Raw genomic sequence first — 19,790 nt, 5'->3', positions numbered from 1 at the left:
TGAGGACACTACCTATTCACTAAAAATGTTTTATTTGAAAATAAATTTCATTTTGAAATAAAATATTATTTAATAATAGAAAGTTTTAGAACCTTAAATTTTTCTATTAGTTAAGGCTTCCACATGTATAGCTGTGCTGGATGATATATTGTAAAAGCACTTTAATATTCTTAGTGGTCATAATTTTTAATTGTGAGTTGTTTGCGGTAAAGACATTATCCCAACCAAGGAGATGAAGTTATTTCACAGTAATCGGTCTTTAAGCCTATCTCTGTGTAACTGAAATACTTTAGAAGTTGGTTCTAGTCTAAAACCAATTATTCAATTTTGCTTCAAATTCTGTGACTCATATTACCCATGAGCACAAAGACATTAGTAATATCGCTTAAATACGAGATGGGCATAGAGATTCTAGATCACGCTGCTCTTTGAATTTGTTGCCCAAGGACCATTTGAAGCAAAGGTAATTGAAAAGACACAGTATAATTTGGACTGATTCTATCGCACTAGGTAAAAGGATTGTTTTGGATAATTTAATGAATAGGTCCACTTATCAAAGGAAGAAATAAAGCCAAGGGTTTGAATCCAGAAGGAAAAAAATACAAATAAGAAACATGAAAAAGGGAAAGGGAGATAAGCTGCCTAATTTCAGGCAAAATGAAATAGCGTGAAGATAAATCAGAGTTGAATTTCAAAAACATATGTATAAAATAGTTGAAGAGTGACATAAAGGGATATGACTTTCTTCAGATGATGGGGACAGGTCTTAATAGGAATATGATTAAGTTGATTTTTCTTCCAATATTCAATTCCAGAGTACAGTGATTTAGTTTGAAACTCCTAAGGTAAGTTAATTTGAATTAAATGTAATTTAAGGCCATATAAAGCTTTGCTTTCAGAATCAGCTGGCCAGTAAAGATCACATTGATTTGCTTCATTGAATTTATTCATATTGCGTTTATGCTCTACCAATCCATTATGCCTTTCAAGATTTTTCCTATATCATTTCCTTCTTGAAAACTTGCAATTGTCAGTAACAGCATCCAGACCATGTGAAGACCTGGTAGATCTCATGGGGGGTAGAAGTTCAAGGTGGATTTATTTGTATATTACATAAGAAATCTCACTTGAGCCAGTGGTGTTATATCTCTGATCCTAAGTATGATACGACATTGGTGTTTGAAGATTTGTGGGTAGAGATCACAAGTTCAAATAACTTCAGGGACCAAACAGTACAGGTTGAACTGTGAGATCACAAGGAAGAGTAGTAAGTATATGCAATGTTATGAGCCACAGAATGCATGTCTTGTCTAAAGACAGCTGTTTTTTTAAAAAAATATTTATTTATTTATTCATTTTTTAATTTATTTGGCTGCGCTGGGTCTTAGTCGTGGCACACGGGATTTTCGTTGCTGCATGAGGGATCTTCATGGTAGCATGTGGGATCTTTTTTATTTTTCTGTAGTTGTGGCACATGGGATCTTCATTGCAGCATGCAGGATCTTTAGTTGCGGCATGGGAACTCTTAGTTGCGGCATGCATGTGGGATCTAGTTCCCTGACCAGGGATCAAACCCCGGGCCCCATGCATTGGGAGCGCAGAGTCTTAACCACTGGACCACGAGGGAAGTCCTTAAACACTGTTTTTAAGGCACTGATGTAGGTTTACAAAACCTGGATCTAGAGACAGAATTTAGTCTGACCACTATTCAACACCTCTAACTAAACAGTCTATTAATAACGGGAATAAGACTTAGAAAAAACTAAAAATGATCTCCTAACCCTTCAATTCCAGACTCTTCCTTCAGAATGAAATTTCTTATCCTTGCTGGCCTTTTGATAACTGCCACTGCTCTGCCCATCCCTGTGAGTACAGTTCCTCAGTTTCCCACTCCATTTCCATTCTAGAGACATCGTATTTCTGGGCTAGAAAGTGTTACCTTTATCTTTTCATTTCACAGAAGAGGAAAGTGGACTCCAGGAAAGTTGTAGAACCAGGAATTTACCACTCTTCTTCAGCCCAAGGGTCTTCCCAGTACAAATCCCAGTTCTACATGCTATTTGCAAGCTGCATGACCTTCAGTGAGGAACTAACCCATGGCTTCCCAGACTGTAAAATGAGTTGTAAGAACTACCTCAGAATTGTGCAAGGATGATAAAAATGCATCTAACGCACTTAACAGTCCTAACTGGAACATAGGAAGCTCTCAAATAAACTTAGCAATATAGAGCAAGTATTCCACAGTGACCTAAGTCTTAATTAGGCAGTTTGAATTGAGTTTCGTTTACAATATCCTTACCCCAAACCATCTCATGTTGATTATAGACATGCGTCCCCATCTATACGAATGAGATCTATGAGTTTAAGCTCTGCTTATTATAGTCTGACTAGGTAGGGTACCTAGTAGGCAGGAACACCTGTCCCCTAAACATTTTGTAACAAAGGAGCCTTCAGAGAAGTGAGGGAGCTTTCAAAATCTGTATTTGGGGATACAAACTTTAAATTTACACTTCCATACTCTCTCCACTTTGAACTGATAAATGCTGAGAATTAAACTGAGAACACTGTTGATTTGAAGATGAAGAGGCATGCAATATGTAATTAATCTTACAAAATGTAAAAAAAAAAAAGAGAAAACATTCTTTGGAAATAAGTTTAAAGGTAAGAAGTACAAGTTCTAAATCACTGGACAAAATTAATTCAACTTTTCCCTATTCCAGGACAGCTACGTCACTGATGCGTATAATGCTCAATAGTGGCTTGTTACCTAGTCTCATTCAGAATAAAATCTCTTTGTAATGAATAACGTATTGCCATATGTTGCTTTACCTTGTTGCTGTTATTGTTTTACAAGCTTGAACAGTCTGGAGGAAGTTCCAGTGGTCAGGTAAACTTCCGGTTGTATTTTCAAATGACATGTTCATCATTTTAAAAGTTTTCAAATGTTTGGAATGACTGACATCATGTTTCTTATTATAGAGATTTAACTTTTACCTACCACAAGGACCACCATTTTTTCCTCAGATCCCATCTCTCCCACCTCCACAATTGCCCCTGGTAAGCATGGGTTTGGGGAATCTCAAACTGCAAAAAGTATTTATTAGTTGGATGATGGTTATAACATTTTCCAAATTTTGACACAGAAATATAAGAGGCCACCAGGCATCAGCTATTCACACTACCCTCCCTGCATAGCTTGTGGTGAAGTGTGACAAAGGAGTAGCAACTTTCCCTCTAAAACTTCAGTGACTTCTTCCAATGTCTCTCTACACTTGCTATCAAAAAGATGTTTACACTGAATTACCCCGACTATGATGAGCTTAGTTACTCTTCATGAAGGGAATGCTAACCTTTTTCTATATTACCTGTTCTTTTTCTTTTTGTAAATAGCCTTGCTGTTTTCTTTTCTCTAAAGTTTTTTCCCCAGCTCTCCAGCTTTTTTTCACAGGTCAAACAATATAATTATTTTGCTCTTCTTGTACCCTTTCCAATCTCTCCTAATATCTGAATTCTTATAATATCTTTTTAATAAAGGCCAGGACAATGCTAAATACATAATAGAGTTACCTTTTTGGTACAGACCGCATTCATTTGGTTAATATTTACTGAGTGTCTACCAAATAATGGGGTCTACAGTGAGTGCTGGAAAAACAAAAAGTATAAATAAGTTCACAATCTGATGAGGAAGAGAGATTTATAAATGAAAAAACAATGTAATTTGGTAAGTGCTTCTAGATGCAAATACAAAACCAGCTGACTTAGGCTATGTGTCAAAGAGCTCCTAACAGAGGAAGGGTAGCCAGGCCAGGTCATGAGAAGTGGAAGGGGCATTCCAGGCAGAGGGAACAGCAAGTGCTGAGAAGGACATGGCAACCTGGGGAAAGAATGAACAGGGCAATGAGGCTGCCACACAGGTTGGGACATGTTAAATAAACAGTATTTAGGCAATGATGTTTTGAAAAGTTCATACACATTTTAAAATAGCAACTTGTTTAACTTCTTGTCTATCATCTAAAAGTTTTAAAATATGAACACAATTTTGCATAGTTTTTGTTTTTATATCTAAATGTAACAAAACACCTTCCCTTTGCTTATATTTAATTTCGAACTGCTTACTTCTCAACTTTAAGTAGTCTTTTAGAAGTTGTCACTAAAGCTACAGTCCTCAATGGAACATTCTTTCCCTTTAATGTTTTCACATGGCCTAACTGTTAGACACTACATTTCTAAGTTCTTGCATTTATAATTAATTGCTAATTATTTTGGTTCTAGTCAGGGTAAGGTGCGTTGGTTCTTTTCTTTTTCTGAAATCCATACGATTTGGATTTTGCGTTAATTTGTAAATTAACACAAAATTCTGGAGTCTTGGTTTAGAATTTAGGAATTGCTACTAACGTCCTATGCTTAAAATTATGTAAATTTTTGTGGCAATAAAAAGAATCACTAGTATATGAAACAGAAGCTCTTCCTTCCACCAGATGGCCGAATAGTATGAAAAATCAGGCAAAGATGGCTTACTGTAGAAAAACTGAAGGATTTGCAAGAACTATCAACACAGAAGACAGATTCCTAGGCTTTAGGTTTGACTAATTAAGCAAAATAAGCATAGTTCTCGAAAGAAAAACATGATTTGAAATTCACTAGAATCTAATCTCCATTAACTAGAAGCTGAACTCCCTGAGAGCACGTAATTGCTCAATAAATACTGATGGATGGAGGGATGGATGGATGGAGGGATGAGTAAATGAACATATGAGAAAGCTAAAACAAAATGTAGCACCTTATTTTATTCACAATTCACTTTTTTCCTCCTTTTTGTAGATTCCAATTCCTTTTCCATTTCCTAATAATCCAAATCAGGTAATTATACTTAAAGTTTCCTTTAAGAAAGTATCTAAATGAATACAAAACAAAAACTTGAAAATTCTTTAGATTTATTTGGAAAGAAGTTGATACCAAAAATAATGGTTATTATTCTCCTTTGGGGACAATTAGTGATTGATATTTTGTCTGATTTGAGTCATTTAATGTAAAAATCTCATATATCCTTGAAACCTGAGACCTGAAACTTTCCTTGATCATGTGGAGGGAACCCAGGAGACCAGTAGAAAAGCATTTGAAGTCAAATAATCTGGGGATGCAAGCTCTGTCATTTAACACTTTGGAGTAATCTTAAACTCCTTTGCGTCTTACTTTCCTTTAGAATACAAAATAGTGAAAAGGAATGATTTATGAAGTCCATTTCACCTCTAAAATTTTGTACTTATATTTGCTATTAATGGGGGGAAAATTCATTCTTACTGAAATGGAATCTGTCCCAGAAGTCTTTGAACTAGATTTAAGGTTATGGTCAAGGTATAAAAGGATTATTTGAATTTTACTTTTGACAGGATTTTAGTAAATGAGGGGAAATTACAGAGAACAAGACTGACTCAGTCACAAGCAAAAAAATAAATTGTGTGTAACATAGCATATTAATTCTAAATTTTTAAATGATACTTTGGTTACAACTATAGGAGATGATATTATTAAAGTTTTTTTTCATAAAGAAGTGATCCCTGGGAATTCCCTGGCGGTCCAGTGGCTTTCACTGCTGGGCCCGGGTTTGATCCTTGGTCAGGGAACTAAAGATCCCGCAAGCCATGTGGTGCAGCCAGAAGAAAAAAAAAAAAAAAAGGGATTCCCAAATACAGCCTTTTTTCCAACCTCATAAGCATAAGTTTAATTATCTTTCCGAGAAGTCCCTGCTACGTTTGGAGTCCACACACATACACACAGAAATGTGGACTAGTGTTTCCTGAGATAGTAGGTTTGAAGGGGGTGGGTGGGTACTAAAGGGTGGAGGGGTACTTAAAATATTAGCGAATGTGAATCTTACTGATGTAATTTTATAAATGCTAAGAATTCTAAAAAGCATGTTTTCATTAATCAAGCTAACAGAAAATATATAACATAGAAAAGATAGATAAAATACTGCGTTACAACTCCCTGATTATTTGATTGTCTTTCCTCTTTTCTAGGTCCTGACACTTAATGATCTTAAAGCGGTAAATACTGCTCTGTTGATCTATAAAGTTTACAAAAATATTACTTTCGACACTCCATTTAAGATGAGCCAGTTCATCAGCAAAATTACTGTATTTATTAGTCCAATTCATTTGGAAACAAAATTAAGAACAGCTGTTAAATTCAAAGCCAAAAAAACTAACTCGATACATGCAAACAGTTCTACATTCATTTATTCAACTCATCCAAACTATAAATTGACAAAACAACGTCTTCTATCATTGATAAGGAAGAAGGTGAAGAGTCTTAAAAGACTTAAGAACTACAGAATAAATTACTTTAGCAGAGATGAAACAGACTAGTTTATTTCTTCACTAACGAAGCACACTAGCTTAAATGCATAACACATTAAAGATGATCAAATCTAAATCCCAACACAATTTTTTTTACTGAACTGCACATAATTCAACTATTTAACAAGGCCCTTTATTGATATGTTATTCAGAATATTAGTTTATAAAAACATAGGAGAAATACTTGAAGGGAGTTACAAAAGAGAACACTAAAAGTTTCATTTCCCATATACTTTTCACACTTAAACATTTTCTGAAATCAACATACATCTTACAACAGATGCATTTAACCTAGAATCTCCTTTTTCTTTAAGATTCATCATTAACTAAATGGTACACTTTACAGTTGATGGTATCTCAGAGACCTGCAGTATTCATAAAAATGTCAAAAAGTTAGGCCTAAAAAGTTAGGCGTAAACCATTGCGTGCCTGAGGTAAAAATTTTCAGGATTCTTCACTACAGATTATTTAAAATCAATCACCTTGAAGAATATCTAAGTGTGCCAGAAACTTTAAGGTCAAACTAAACAAGAAACAGAGTCAAAAAAAAAAAACTTAAGTCAACTTCAAATAGCTAGTGTTCTTCCCACAATCCGCTGTTTAAGAGATTCTATAGTCCATTACCAAATGACAAATTGTAAAAATTCTAGCATCTTTTAACTAGAATGTATTATATATATATGAATATGAATATATATTCTAAAAATGTTTTAGGAAACTACCGTCAATAATTAATTATTGATGATTACAAAATTAGCAAGTTCATCTTTACATCAAAACATGGCTAAAAGAGCCCTGGCCTGTGATGGGAAAGCCTAGATTGTAAGCTCACCTTTAAAATTAAATTAGCCCTGGGCTCCCCTGGTGGCGCAGTGGTTGAGAGTCCGCCTGCCGATGCAGGGGACACGGGTTCGTGCCCCGGTCTGGGAAGATCCCACATGCCGCGGAGCGGCTGGGCCCGTGAGCCATGGCCGCTGAGCCTGCGCGTCCGAAGCCTGTGCTCCGCAACGGGAGAGGCCACAGCAGTGAGAGGCCCGCATACCACAAAAAAAAAAAAAAAATTAAATTCGCTCTGTGACCTTGGGTAAATGTATTAATTTACCTCCAAAGTCTCTTCCAGTGAAAATATTGACTCCTCAGACATATGACTCATTCAAATTACCAAATCTGAATACTTATTTATACTTTATTTTTCTGAACTTTATTGAAAGTGCTGTTGGCCACAAGCCATCCAGAAAGGATCCTGACAGAGTAACCTATAGAACTGCCATATCTTCACAGTGATAAGAATTTTTTTCTCCCAGTGATTGTGGTTAAACCAAGAAGCAGGAAAATGCACCCTAAGGGAACAAATGCTACCTCAGGGCAATTGTTCTTGCCTAAGAACAAGCAGGACAGTGTTTAGCTTACATATTGTTGCACACATGCTAGTATGGACAGCTCTACAAATAGAGGGATTCACCTTCTTGACATAGTGGTCAATTCCTTGAGCAAGCTGCCAGTCTCTTAAAACAGGACCACAGGAAAGCTATAAAACAATACTTATCCAGTGAAATTGCTTGTGTAAGCAAACCCTCGAAGCAAAGTCATAGCTGTCCTAAAATGTTGGTTCAAGTATCATTCACAGAGGGAATTCAAATAATTTAAGAAAGATAGCACTTGTATGGAAGTGTTTACAGTGAGTTTCTCAACGATTCACATCAATTTTCTATATTTCAGATATAGTGAATACTGTTACAAGGCAGTTACAAGAAAATATTTCTGTGAATTAAGGGAATTTAAATCTAAATATTGCATATTCATTTAAAAATCTTACCTCATGGGCTTCCCTCGTGGTGCAGTGGTTGAGAGTCTGCCTGCCCATGCAGGGGACACGGGTTCGTGCCCCGGTCCGGGAAGATCCCACATGCCGCGGAGCGGCTGGGCCCGTGAGCCATGGCCGCTGAGCCTGGGCATCCGTAGCCTGTGCTCCGCAATGGGAGAGGCCACAACAGTGAGAGGCCCACGTACCGCAAAAAAAAAAAAAAATCTTACCTCATGTAAATAAAACACAAAGCAGTAAAAATAGAATTTTTCAATAAAAACAAAGATTTTCATATAGAAAGTATTTCAGCTTATATACGTACTAAGTTAAAAATAAGCTAAAAGGTAAACCCATTGATATCACTGATCATTGATTTTTCTTCTTTCACAGTTAATCATTTCTGTTTTGAACCAACTTGGGGTAAGTCCACAACTTTTAAGCTATTATAAACTACAAATCTACCTAATGGACTGAAGATAGTATCTTATTTTTTTTAATATTTAGGGCTTCTTTGGGGTAAAATTTTTTTGCTATGGTTATATTGATAAAAGCAAGTGATATTTAATCTCAGAAAAGGTAAGAATAATTCTTCTGAACCATAAAACCATATGGCAGAATGGAGCCCAAGTGATTTACCCAAATTAAATCTCATGAGTTATAAACTTGATTTCCTCCAGGATCTTTTTTTTTTTTTTTTTTCTGGCTGCGCCGTGCAGCACGTGGGATCTTAGTTCCCCGACCAGGGATCAAACCCGCGCCCCCTGCATTAGAAGCGTGGAGTCTTAACCACTGGACCACCAGGGAAGTCCCTCCTCCAAAATCTTTAGATCAGAATTTCTGCAGGTCTAAAACTGTATTCTTTTCATAATGCCCAGAGCATTTGACAAAATTTCAGTTTATAGAAATTAGGTTAAGAAATTTCAAACAGTAAATTTTACCTCAAGCTTAGTTTTGTCTTACGAACAATTCATAGCAAACAGTGAGAAAAGCCTGCTGTGAAACTACCAAATCTAGAAATGCTCTCATCTCAAGGCAAGCCAACAAGTCTCCTTAACACAAAAGCATCAGCTCTCTTGATAGAAAGGCTACAGACCTTGAGACTTCTGCTTTGATTCTCACCCAAGTTTGCTTTCATCTAAAATATATACAAAAGAGAGAGAGAGACCAAAAAGGTATATTCCTTTTTAAAATATCTGAATTAATGTCAATTAAATGTCAGTATGTATTTTAACCTACCTTGAGAGAAGCTGATGAATCAAAATATTCTCAATCTTAATTTTGAGAAAGAAATTGGATTTCACGCAAGTTTTCCTTCTGAAAAGTTTCATTGCCCTAAAGTGTTTGTTCTGTGTTTCTTACCAATTCAAATGCTCTTACCAGCCCATCAAGGGTGAAGTGGGAGAAATTAAGCTCTATGTTGCAGAAAAGACAGTTGATGGTTCAATTTCTCAGCATTTAGGTGTAACAGAACCACATTATTTGCTACCTCCCAACATTACATGATTGTACCCATACTAATCCATCAACATTAAATAAACATAATATGGGAGACATGGGTGGAGGCAAAGAAAAAATATGGCAAAAATACCTTTATATAGTAACTATAATCTGTATTGTTTATTTTGGCAGAAATAATTCTCTTACTACTATGTCAGAAGTTATATACGGTTAGTAAAATCTCCAAATATCTTTTGAGCATTATTATACATTTTTAAATACTTCTATCCTAAGAGTTTAACAGCTTCAGATTGTGCCCATATTGGTAAGTTAATAATATGATTAAAGGAGGTGTAAAGAAGACCAAATTAATTACAAGTGCTTTCTTAAATGATGTGTTTTGAAATCAGTTTATTCAAACTTCACAAATATTTTAGAAAATAACAGCAAACAACATAAGTCCTTATACTGTAGGACAGAGTAGCATTTAGCCTCTAAAAGTGGTTAGAAATTTTAGGGGCCCTCTTTAGCATGTTTAGTATCTCGCTTCTATCTGAGTTTGAAATGCTTTGAAATCTCAAGAACACCTGCAGGCAAGACACCCTGACTGCAGCCGCTCATCCTTAGGTTAAGATATTATCAATAAATTGTCTCTGAGCCAAAATTATGTGAACAAGTTTAACAAGGCTCGCCAAATCAGATGTGGCCCTTACATTTCAAGTCACAAACCATAAATGGATTACTATGGATAACATGAGTATTGCTTAAGTAATATAAATCTTCCAAACTACAAACTTAAAGTAAGAAATCATAAAAGCTTCATAAACGTAGTAGGGAATACAACAGAGAATTGGCTCTGGAACCCTGCAGACCGGGATTCAAAATCCAGCTCTGTTGCTTATGGAGTAAACCTTGGGGCAACCTTTCTAAATATCATTTTCATCTGTGAAATAGGAAAAATACCACCTAACTTCGCAGGATTGTTGTGAGGATTAAGTGATACGATGTAGATATTCAGTAAATGCTATCTATCACTGTTTTAACTGTCTCTTGAAAAAAATATTCCTTATATCTGAAATATAAGTAAATATGAAGGCAATATCACCTAGTGATACAGGAGCAGATATTCCTCCAGAAATGTCTTAAACTAAAATTTTAATCTGTTTTTTTTCTATTAGAGATGGTGCTGGATACTTACAGTTAGAAGATTATCTACTTCTACCCTATCTGTAGGGTATAGTAGTTTTATCATTTTGCATACTTTGTAAATGTTCCAATGAAAACTACAAAATGCCACAAAAAATTGATTATCTGCGGATCATGTGATTTACTCATTCTTTAAGTAAAATTTTCATATAACCTAATATCTTTACTAATGTCAGGGTAGATGTGTCAAAACTATTAAAACAGAAGTAAATGTCATTCTTTAGGCAATTGCTCAAACTTTCTCAAGAGCTTCTGTAAGTAGTTTCAATTTTAGAGAATTCTATTCCATGCCAGGAAGAAGCAATTTCTTGCTACCAGACAGTAAACCGGACAGTAGAATCAGACTCTTTCATGCTGGGACAAGGTTATCCCACCCCTCACCCAATGAGCAGATCATTCTTGTCAAGTACAAGTCCCTTGTTATGTACCCAAGGACCAGGATTTTATGGATTTTAGAAAATTAATACTGCACATAAACCTTGTAACTCTTCCAGAGAGGTTTGAGGCAGCATCCTGAAATCAAACATTCTAATGTTTCTCAGCAAAACTTATAGTCACACTAAGGGGAAAAAAGCCTCCTGTCAGTTCAGTTCAAATTTACCCCAAAGGAGTTTTGACACTAACTCGGGGTTGGGGGGAGAGAAAATAAAAAACAAAAAACACCTTTTCGATTGATTTACCTTAGCCCTAGTTCTGTCCTCTAGCTACAGAGTAAGCCTAATACTCTTTTCAAATATCTGAAGGAAACAACCACGTCTCTATCACCTAACCCTCCTTTTCTTCAGATGCCCCACCTGTAGTCCAACTGGAATGAAGATGGAATTATGACAATCCCTACCTCAGGCTGACAGGAATTAGTATCATGAGACTTTCCCACTGGATATCTTGGCCAGAACGTGATACACATGTGACAAGGCAGTGTTATTTTCCTTCCTCTTCCCTGCTTCCAAGAACACGTGGAACACCAACTCTTTCCTTTCCTCTGGGAATTACAATGTTAATAGTGAGTCTCTCAAAAACCTACGTCAGTCTTTAACAATCTCTTCCTAACAAAAAACACCCAAACTCCCAAAGACCTCCTCTGTCTCTGATTTCAGTTCCTTTCTGAACATCTATTTTTAATTCATTTATGGCACACACAGTTACAGTAGAGTGAAATGCATATAGCAATTTAAATTACTAGTTTCCTGCACACATTTTTTTAAGTCATAATTCTTGGAAATGAGAACATGATTTCTTGTTCGCTGATCCTGACCTTTACCAGCTAAGAGTGACTGAAATTTCCTCATAAAACTTACAACTCTAAAGGCAAGAATACATGAGGCTTCCACTTTTGAAAGCAGCTTCAACAAGATCATGTAAAGCAAAATGCAAAGCAAATAATTTAAAGATAAATCAGATTAAACAATGGTGATTGGTGCTATTCTGAAAGAAGCTTGATGTGACAGGAACATCCTTCAGACCTCAGAAGATCAATGGGGGAAAAAAAAAAAAGACAAACAAGAACTACATGGAAAGCAGAAGTTATGGCTGAACAGAAATTTACCTTTATTTAGATTCTGATTCTTCGAAGAGCATCAGTTGTTAAGTTTGGTTTAAGCCATGCTTAAATAAAATGCATACAAAATATGATTATTTATAGCTCTTTTGACTGGAAAGCAGAAAATTCTGTGTTCTGTTTCACCATATTTGCTAACTTTATTCTGATGCAAAACCTTCTAAATGCAAATCATTTTGAAAGTGAATAAAATAATCTCCAAGTGATCTACCCCTGCCCTTTTTATATATGAGCTCTGTGACGCTGCCTTCTTTTCAGTACATGTTCCTTTGTTGCCATTTGGCTTTCGTGGAGATTGTGAGCTATAACCCATGGCAGTCAGTTTCAGAGTCCTCACTCCAGTGGGCATCTCGTTTCTCTGCCACAAGTTTGATGAATTGAAAGTGACTAGCATAAAGCTTGAGTTTATCACTGATGTCCACCCATTTCACTTTTCCAGCATCATCTCCAGCTTCTAAGGTAAGGTTATCCATTATCTCACCTGGTTACCAAAGAAAAAACATCATCAAGAAAAAGTAATTTATTCATTTCTTTTTCAGCATAATTCTGTATCTTCAAGTATTGCTACTATAATAACCTTAAATCATCATTATATTAAGTGGCCAAGTGAATTAAAAACTAGAATATTCCAAATTTCCCAAATGCCCCAATTTTAACTAAGTTCCTAAATTTTAAGTGACGGTACCAGTAAGAAAGCTTTTCTCTTTAAAAAGTAAAAATATTACCCTTCAAAAAAAAAAAAGAGAAAAAAAATAAACATGAAAACTCACATCAAAATTCCAGAAGGATTACAGATTTAAATGTTAAAAAAAAATGAAAGAAAACAATTATTGATGACTCACTTTAGAGTCTTAAGGTAAATGTACTTTTCCAAGTATGACACCAAACCAGGAACCATAAAATAAAATATTCAGTGGGGGGATGAGGTGGTGGTGGGATGACGTGGGAGATTGGGTTTGACATGTATACACTAATATGTGTAAAATAGAGAATAAGAACCTGCTGTATAAAAAATAAATAAAATAAAATTCAAAAAATATTTAGTTATATTTATAAATACATATATATTTATTAAAATATTTATAATTATCAAAAATTAAAAAGAAATGCTTTCAATCACTGTTGGCAATCTAAATGGCATGTTTCTGTAGGACAATTTGGCAATGTTTTTCAAGAGCTTTTAAAAAGCAAATGCTCTTTGATGAGCATTCATTCAAAAAATATCAGAGTGCCTCTTATGCACCAGACTCTGTACTGGGGATACAATAAACAACCCAGCAATTCCACTTCAAAGGATTTATCCTAAGGAAATAAAAAGACAAGGCTACTGAAGTATTCAAGGCAACATTATTTATAACCAAAAAGAGAAAATGGGACATAACCGAACTTTCCATCTAGAGGGCACAGATTATTAAATAAATGATAAGACAGCTACACAATGCACTCCCATTAAAAGGGAAGCCATTCTATAAATACTGGTATGGAAATATGTCCATAATATATTTTTAAGTGAAAATTCAAGTAACAAAACAGAATGTACAGTGTGAGCCCATTTTATTTTAAAAACAACTATATAAAATCTGGAAAAAGATAAATCAAAACGCTAACAGTGGTATCTTTGGGAAATGAAATAACTGGTGCTTTAAAATTTTTTCCACTTTATGTCACCTATTTTCTAAATAACTCATTATAAACACTATATCCTTTATCTTTACAATGATTATCTTTAAAATAATAAAGCTGCTTCTTAAAAGAAAAGAATCAATTGAATATTTCAGCATAACAGGTTTCTAAATCCCAGTGCTAAAATGACAGCTCTTTGTGTATCTCACAGCAACTACAACATCCAATTTTCAATGGAGAACCAGAATTAAGAAGTAAACCTGAATCTAAAAGTTAAATTAAAATATCTGATTATCTAAATAACAGTGTCCTCTAACATGCTCTTTATCAGATCTAATAATGTCTGAAAAGCATCCTCCCCTTCTGGTCACCTAATAAATTACACAAAACAGAATTCTAAAAAGTTTAAAGTTTATAGTCTGACACATGAAGAGCTTGGAAATCATCACTCCTATCTTCACACACAAAAAATCTGAACAAACTGAAAATCGACAACTCTTTTTGGATCCATCAGAGAACTGAGGTCACAGGGCACAATGCCACCCTGAAAACTAGAGAGACAGGCAAATACAGAGAATCACAACTTACCAGGAACAGAATCCCACCTCTGGAGCTAACAAGTGGTAGAAACATTTAAAAGGTAACTGACTCATTTTTGGAAACTGATCTGTGAACTAGCTTGAGAGAGAAAATCTCCTGGAGGCACAGTCTTGGGGTGGGAGGGTCATATTTTTAGGAGTTTTATCTCAGGAATGCCACGAGGTTCTCAGAGTAAAGACAAGAAAAATCCCCACTTCCTTGCAGCAGGGAGAGGGGAAAAGTAACCATTCTGAAATTAGACAAAGCATTCTGCCCTTAAGGAAAATATTTCACCAGTCCTAACCAACCTGGGGGAAGGGAAATACCCAACTCTAGCCTCCTATCTCGCCTAAGGAGTGTGAGGGTGGAAGGAAGAAGCTGAGAAGCCGCAGTGACGGTCACAGCCCAGGGGCCCAGGCTCACTGAAAAACTAAGCCCTAATCACTGAGTTCTCCTATGATTCTCCTCCAAAAGCCCACAAACCCCCTCCAAATCCCACAGCAATAGGGATTCCATAAAATAACAGGGAGTGTAACTGAAAGAATTGCGTGGCACAGACCTTATTTAAGTAGTCTCTAGAGAAACCCAAAGACAACAGAAGAGACAAAAACAAAAACACCAGAGGAAATTTTAGCCTCTGACACGTACAATTACAGCAAGTAAGTACAGCCTAACTCCTAGTCAACTAAACATAAGGCCTCACACTAAAGATCTATTTACCTCAGTCTCTTTTACTGGATACATCATGTTCACCTTTCAAAACAACTAGACTGCATGCTACAAGGCAAAGAGCACAGTCCGAAGAGACAAAACATCAGAATGAGACTCAGATATAGCAGAGATTTGGAATTATCAGACCACAACTTTTTTTTTAAGTTCAGAGAGAAAATAAAACAGTGAAAACAGTGATTTGAACAACTCAAACACTATAAAATCAACCTCTAGTGGGTCAGTCATTGTTTTTTAACTCCAAAAATACGGAGCTAACAAATTTATCAGTACTTAAGTTGTAGAGACCTGCTTGTAAATTATATTTGCATACTTCTCCTTCTGAAATGTTTCTTTTAAGTTCTCAATACCAGGATGAATTATCCTAATACTTTGGTTAGAGTTGTTGTTTGGAAGTAATGAAATTGGTGCTGGGAGTTTTCCGAAGTTCAACAAGAATGTAAAAGTGACAGATCTTCTAGTTCCAGCCCATTTTGTAAGGAAAAAACTGAGTCCAAGAGAACATGTGATTTGCACAAGGTTATACTGAGACAGGAAGGGGGCAGGGCAAAACCTTTAAAAGAATGACAACTTTAGGGCACATAATTTTAGTCTATAAATTTAACCTTAATTTTATATGCTACCAATGGATTAAAGGATATTAGTTACTGGTAACACTTTTAAAGCTTTCTTCTATATATTCTTTTAATATAAACAATCTGCTTTCATACAAATATTATCCTATAACCGGTAGTTGATTGACTTAAAATGCTAAAATAGTCCAGATTTAACTGTGCCCCAGTAGTCTGCTTCACTTAAATTGGATCCTCTAATTCAGTTAGCTTAAAAAACATAAGTAAGATTACCTGTTTCATCATGGTAATTCACAGCTTCTGTCTCCATCCATGCGTTATCAGTGTTCCGAGGATCATCAACATAACCTTTATATATCTATTTTTAAAAGGAGACAGACCAAAAAAAAAGTGCAGGGTGAACAGGAATGGGTAGAGAAGAGCATGCTACCTTCATTAGAATCAGAAATATCCTGTTGCAAACAATGCACGTTTAATTAACATTAGTGAACTGTACACTTAAAAATGGTTAAGATGGCAAATTATATGTTACGTGCTTTTTATCACAAAAAAAAAGAAATGTAAATATTACAGGACCTTTAATGTAGCATTACATACACTTGTTTTACATTTCCCAGGGAGGGAATTCCCTGATGGTCCAGTGGTTAGGACTTGGTGCTTTCACTGCCAGAGCTCAGTTCAATCCCTGGTCGGGGAACTAAGTTCCCACAAGCCGCACAGCTCAGCCAAGAAAAAGTCGATGTGAAAATGAAATTAAGAAATTAAGAAAACAGGGACTTCCCTGGTGGTGCAGTGGTTAAGGCTCCACGCTTCCAATGCAGGGGGCGCGGGTTCAATCCCTGGTCAGGGAACTAGATCCCACATGCATGCTGCAACTAAGAGTTCACATGCCACAACTAAGGAGCCCGTGAGCCGCAACTAAGACCCAGCGCAACCAAATAAATAAATTTTTCTTAAAAAAAGAAATTAAGAAAACAATTCCATTTACAATAGCATCAAAAGAATAAAATATTTTTAAAAATAAATAAATAAATTTCCCAGGGAACAGTATTCTCAAGAACATTTTGAGGCAGCTTTAAAATTCATAAAACCCTCAATACCTCAGACTCTAATTTCAGAATTTAAGAATAGTCATATTTGGGCCACATGATTTTTTTTAAGAGTCTATAAGTATTTTTCTGTTTTAATAACTTCTGTGATTATAGTTTCAGACATGCAAAGATAGATTCTTCTAGTTAGAAATCTATAAATAAGGTTAGTAAAGACTAATATTTAAGCTATTAATACATGAAAAGATTTGGATCCCGCCATCTACGACAAATGTGACCCGAAACCCAGACAGCATATTGATAGATAAATAATTAAGAAATCCTAATTCTAAAAAGAAAACAAAGCAATTCAAAGAAAAGCCAATAAAAAAGAAAAGAAAATCTACCCTTTTCCTTATTATTAGTGCACATATACCTTATAAAGTGATTTTTTTTAATCACAAAGGGTATGTAGACAAAACAGCCATGAGACTTAAATGGTTATGAACAAGAAAAACTCTGAACATAAGTTTTAACATAATTTAAAATATATTATATACATATATATATACATATATTTAAATATAAATGTCCTTTCAAAAAAGCTGAATTCATGCAAATTTTTTAAAAAAGAAAAGATTTTCCATTAGATGGGTGAACTCAGTGTCACATTAGCTCACACCTAAAGAAAAATTAAGAGGAAAAAATGTATTATAGTAAATGATGTAACTGGCCTAAAGTTGGACTATAAAAATTTGAGTAGAAATCTATTTACAGTTAAGAGCTACAATTAATTTGTTTTTATGAACGTGTATTTCAAATATACAAGTATTTCACTTTATTCAGAAAATGATCTACCAGATTTCCAGGTGAACTTTAAGTAATTTTCATTAATCCCCAGGACTAAATCCTTCCTGGAAATCTTCATTTCTTACCACTAGATGTTCCTGGCTGAAGAGCTTGTGCAACTTTTCCTCTAATTCTCTCTTTTCAGCACCAGATTTCTGTAAGGAGTTGAGAGCTTCCTCACCAAATTCTCTTTTCAGTGTGGCACTAATCTTCTCTCCTGGATCCACCATCCCCTAAGAGTCACATTTTTGTTTAGAAAAAGTAATAAGCTTCAATTCAATCAATAGATATTTACTGAGTGATGCAGTGGACATATATTGCTCTATCTGCCCATAATCTTCTGTGATATGTTCTTCTCTAAATCATTTGTTTCTAGTAGAAGCTGCTTAGCAGCGTATCCCATATACTCAACCATAGTAATTAGTCCAAAGTTAGCCTACGGTCAACTGAGCCAGTCAGACTCCTTTCCTGGTATCTTCCAAAGTCAAGCTATGGAAGGAAGGGATGCAGGCAAGAAAGAATACAGCAAATTGATACTTTCCCCATTGGTCATTCCATTCCAGCCAAACTGACCTCCTCAGTGTTCCTAGGATATGCAGACATATCCAAACCTTAAGGCCTTTGTACCTGCTATGACTTCTGCCCAAGATGCTTTCCCCAGATATCCATCCACATGGTTCAGTCGTTCACCTCCTTCAGATCTTTACTCAAATGTCACCTTCTCAGGAGACCTTCTCTAACCACCCTATTGAAAATTGCAAACTCTCAAACACTTCCTAATCCCCTTCCTTGCTTTAGTTTTTCTTAATATTGATATTTATCACCTTCTAACATTACAGTAACTTGTTCATGTTATATTATTTGTCTCCCTCAGTGGAGTGTGAGCTCCAGGAAGACAAGGATGTTTGTTTATGTTGCTCTGCTGTATCCTCAATGTCTAAAATATTAGCTGACAAAAGGCAGATGCTCAAAATATACTGAGTAGATCAACGACTCTCAAAATTATATTAACGACAACAGTTCCCTGACTGATCAGAATTTCAAATGACAATAAAAATATAAGATCCTGTGATGATATCATTGTATTTTGCATTCAGCACTGAGTGGAGTTTGACTATTTGGCTCTTATAATTAGCCTAAGCTTTTGTCACAGTCAGCTACAACCTTCATTTTCATTCCATGTTACCCGACAAAGAAAAAAAGCCATTCCTGCAGACAGGAGAATGTGTATATAAAGAGCCATCCTCTCATCAAACTATCTCCATTTCACAATATGGCATAAAATATAAAACCCACTACTGAACACATACACATTTTTAAAAGCCCCTTGAAATATACTACTGACATGAACTCAGTAGAAGTATACTCTTCCTGATGATATTATGAAAACTCAAAAAACTACAAGAAACAGTAATAGTGTTATCTTTTTAAAAATACTAAAAATCTTACCTTGGGCTTGGAGTAGGTGCTGAGTTCTGAGATGAAACCCAATATTAGTGAGTATCTACTATACCAGGTGCTTTATATGCTATCTCTAATAATCCTGTGAAATATGTATGATTATTTTTAAAACAAAGGTCTGAACTCCATATCACTAGCTCAAAGTGCAAAGGTCAAAACACAAGCCCGGGTCTAACTCCAAAGTCCATGTTCTTTCCCAAAGGTCTTAGAATTAGACTCAGATTCTAACAGCTTTGTTGTATTATCCTACATTTGCCATTGACAATGATACTTCATTGCAAAAGAATCACTGGGGAGGAATGGAGAATAAATGAAGTAGAAAAGATCCATACACAATAACCTTGTAGTAAATAAAGCAGCTAAAAAGAACTTACAACACTGATTTGACTTAATTTTAATGCTTACCCCTGGGATGGCCCATTCTCCACAGTCTTTCCTTTTTATTGCAACAAACTGTAAGATGTTTTTCCCAGAAATGGGATGGGTAATTTTATTTCCACTTCTGTCCCTTTTCCACCTATAACAGTAACGTAAGGTCATAACTGATTCAGAACAAAGACCAAGGTTCTATTTCAAGCTTAAGAC

At 35.5% G+C, this 19,790-nt stretch overlaps 2 protein-coding genes across 3 annotated transcripts in view; one reads left to right on the top strand and one right to left on the bottom strand.

Annotated features, from left to right (window-relative positions):
* Positions 1-1,808: 1,808 nt before the first annotated feature.
* Positions 1,809-9,830, top strand: SCPPPQ1 (secretory calcium-binding phosphoprotein proline-glutamine rich 1). The gene is made up of 7 exons (XM_060147546.1): positions 1,809-1,865; positions 2,855-2,887; positions 2,980-3,057; positions 4,822-4,860; positions 6,021-6,047; positions 8,554-8,583; positions 9,793-9,830. Exons 1-7 carry the CDS (start codon positions 1,809-1,811, stop codon positions 9,796-9,798), a joined length of 270 nt encoding a protein of 89 aa, XP_060003529.1. The 3' UTR covers positions 9,799-9,830.
* Positions 9,753-19,790, bottom strand: part of NUDT9 (nudix hydrolase 9) — a 26,456-nt gene continuing 16,418 nt past the window's right edge. The window contains exons 5-8 of one of the 2 annotated variants that reach the window (XM_060147544.1): positions 19,611-19,722; positions 17,831-17,977; positions 16,141-16,225; positions 9,753-12,845 (exon numbers count right to left, since the gene is read on the bottom strand). In XM_060147544.1, coding sequence (XP_060003527.1) covers positions 12,667-12,845; positions 16,141-16,225; positions 17,831-17,977; positions 19,611-19,722 — 523 coding nt within the window. In that variant the 3' untranslated portion in view covers positions 9,753-12,666. The remainder of the gene's footprint in view (positions 12,846-16,140; positions 16,226-17,830; positions 17,978-19,610; positions 19,723-19,790) is intronic. The other variant, XM_060147545.1, reaches the window with a different exon arrangement.

This window comes from Lagenorhynchus albirostris, chromosome 4 (assembly GCF_949774975.1).
Source record: "Lagenorhynchus albirostris chromosome 4, mLagAlb1.1, whole genome shotgun sequence".
NCBI lineage: Eukaryota > Metazoa > Chordata > Mammalia > Artiodactyla > Delphinidae > Lagenorhynchus > Lagenorhynchus albirostris.
This window is presented reverse-complemented; position numbering and strand designations above follow the sequence as displayed.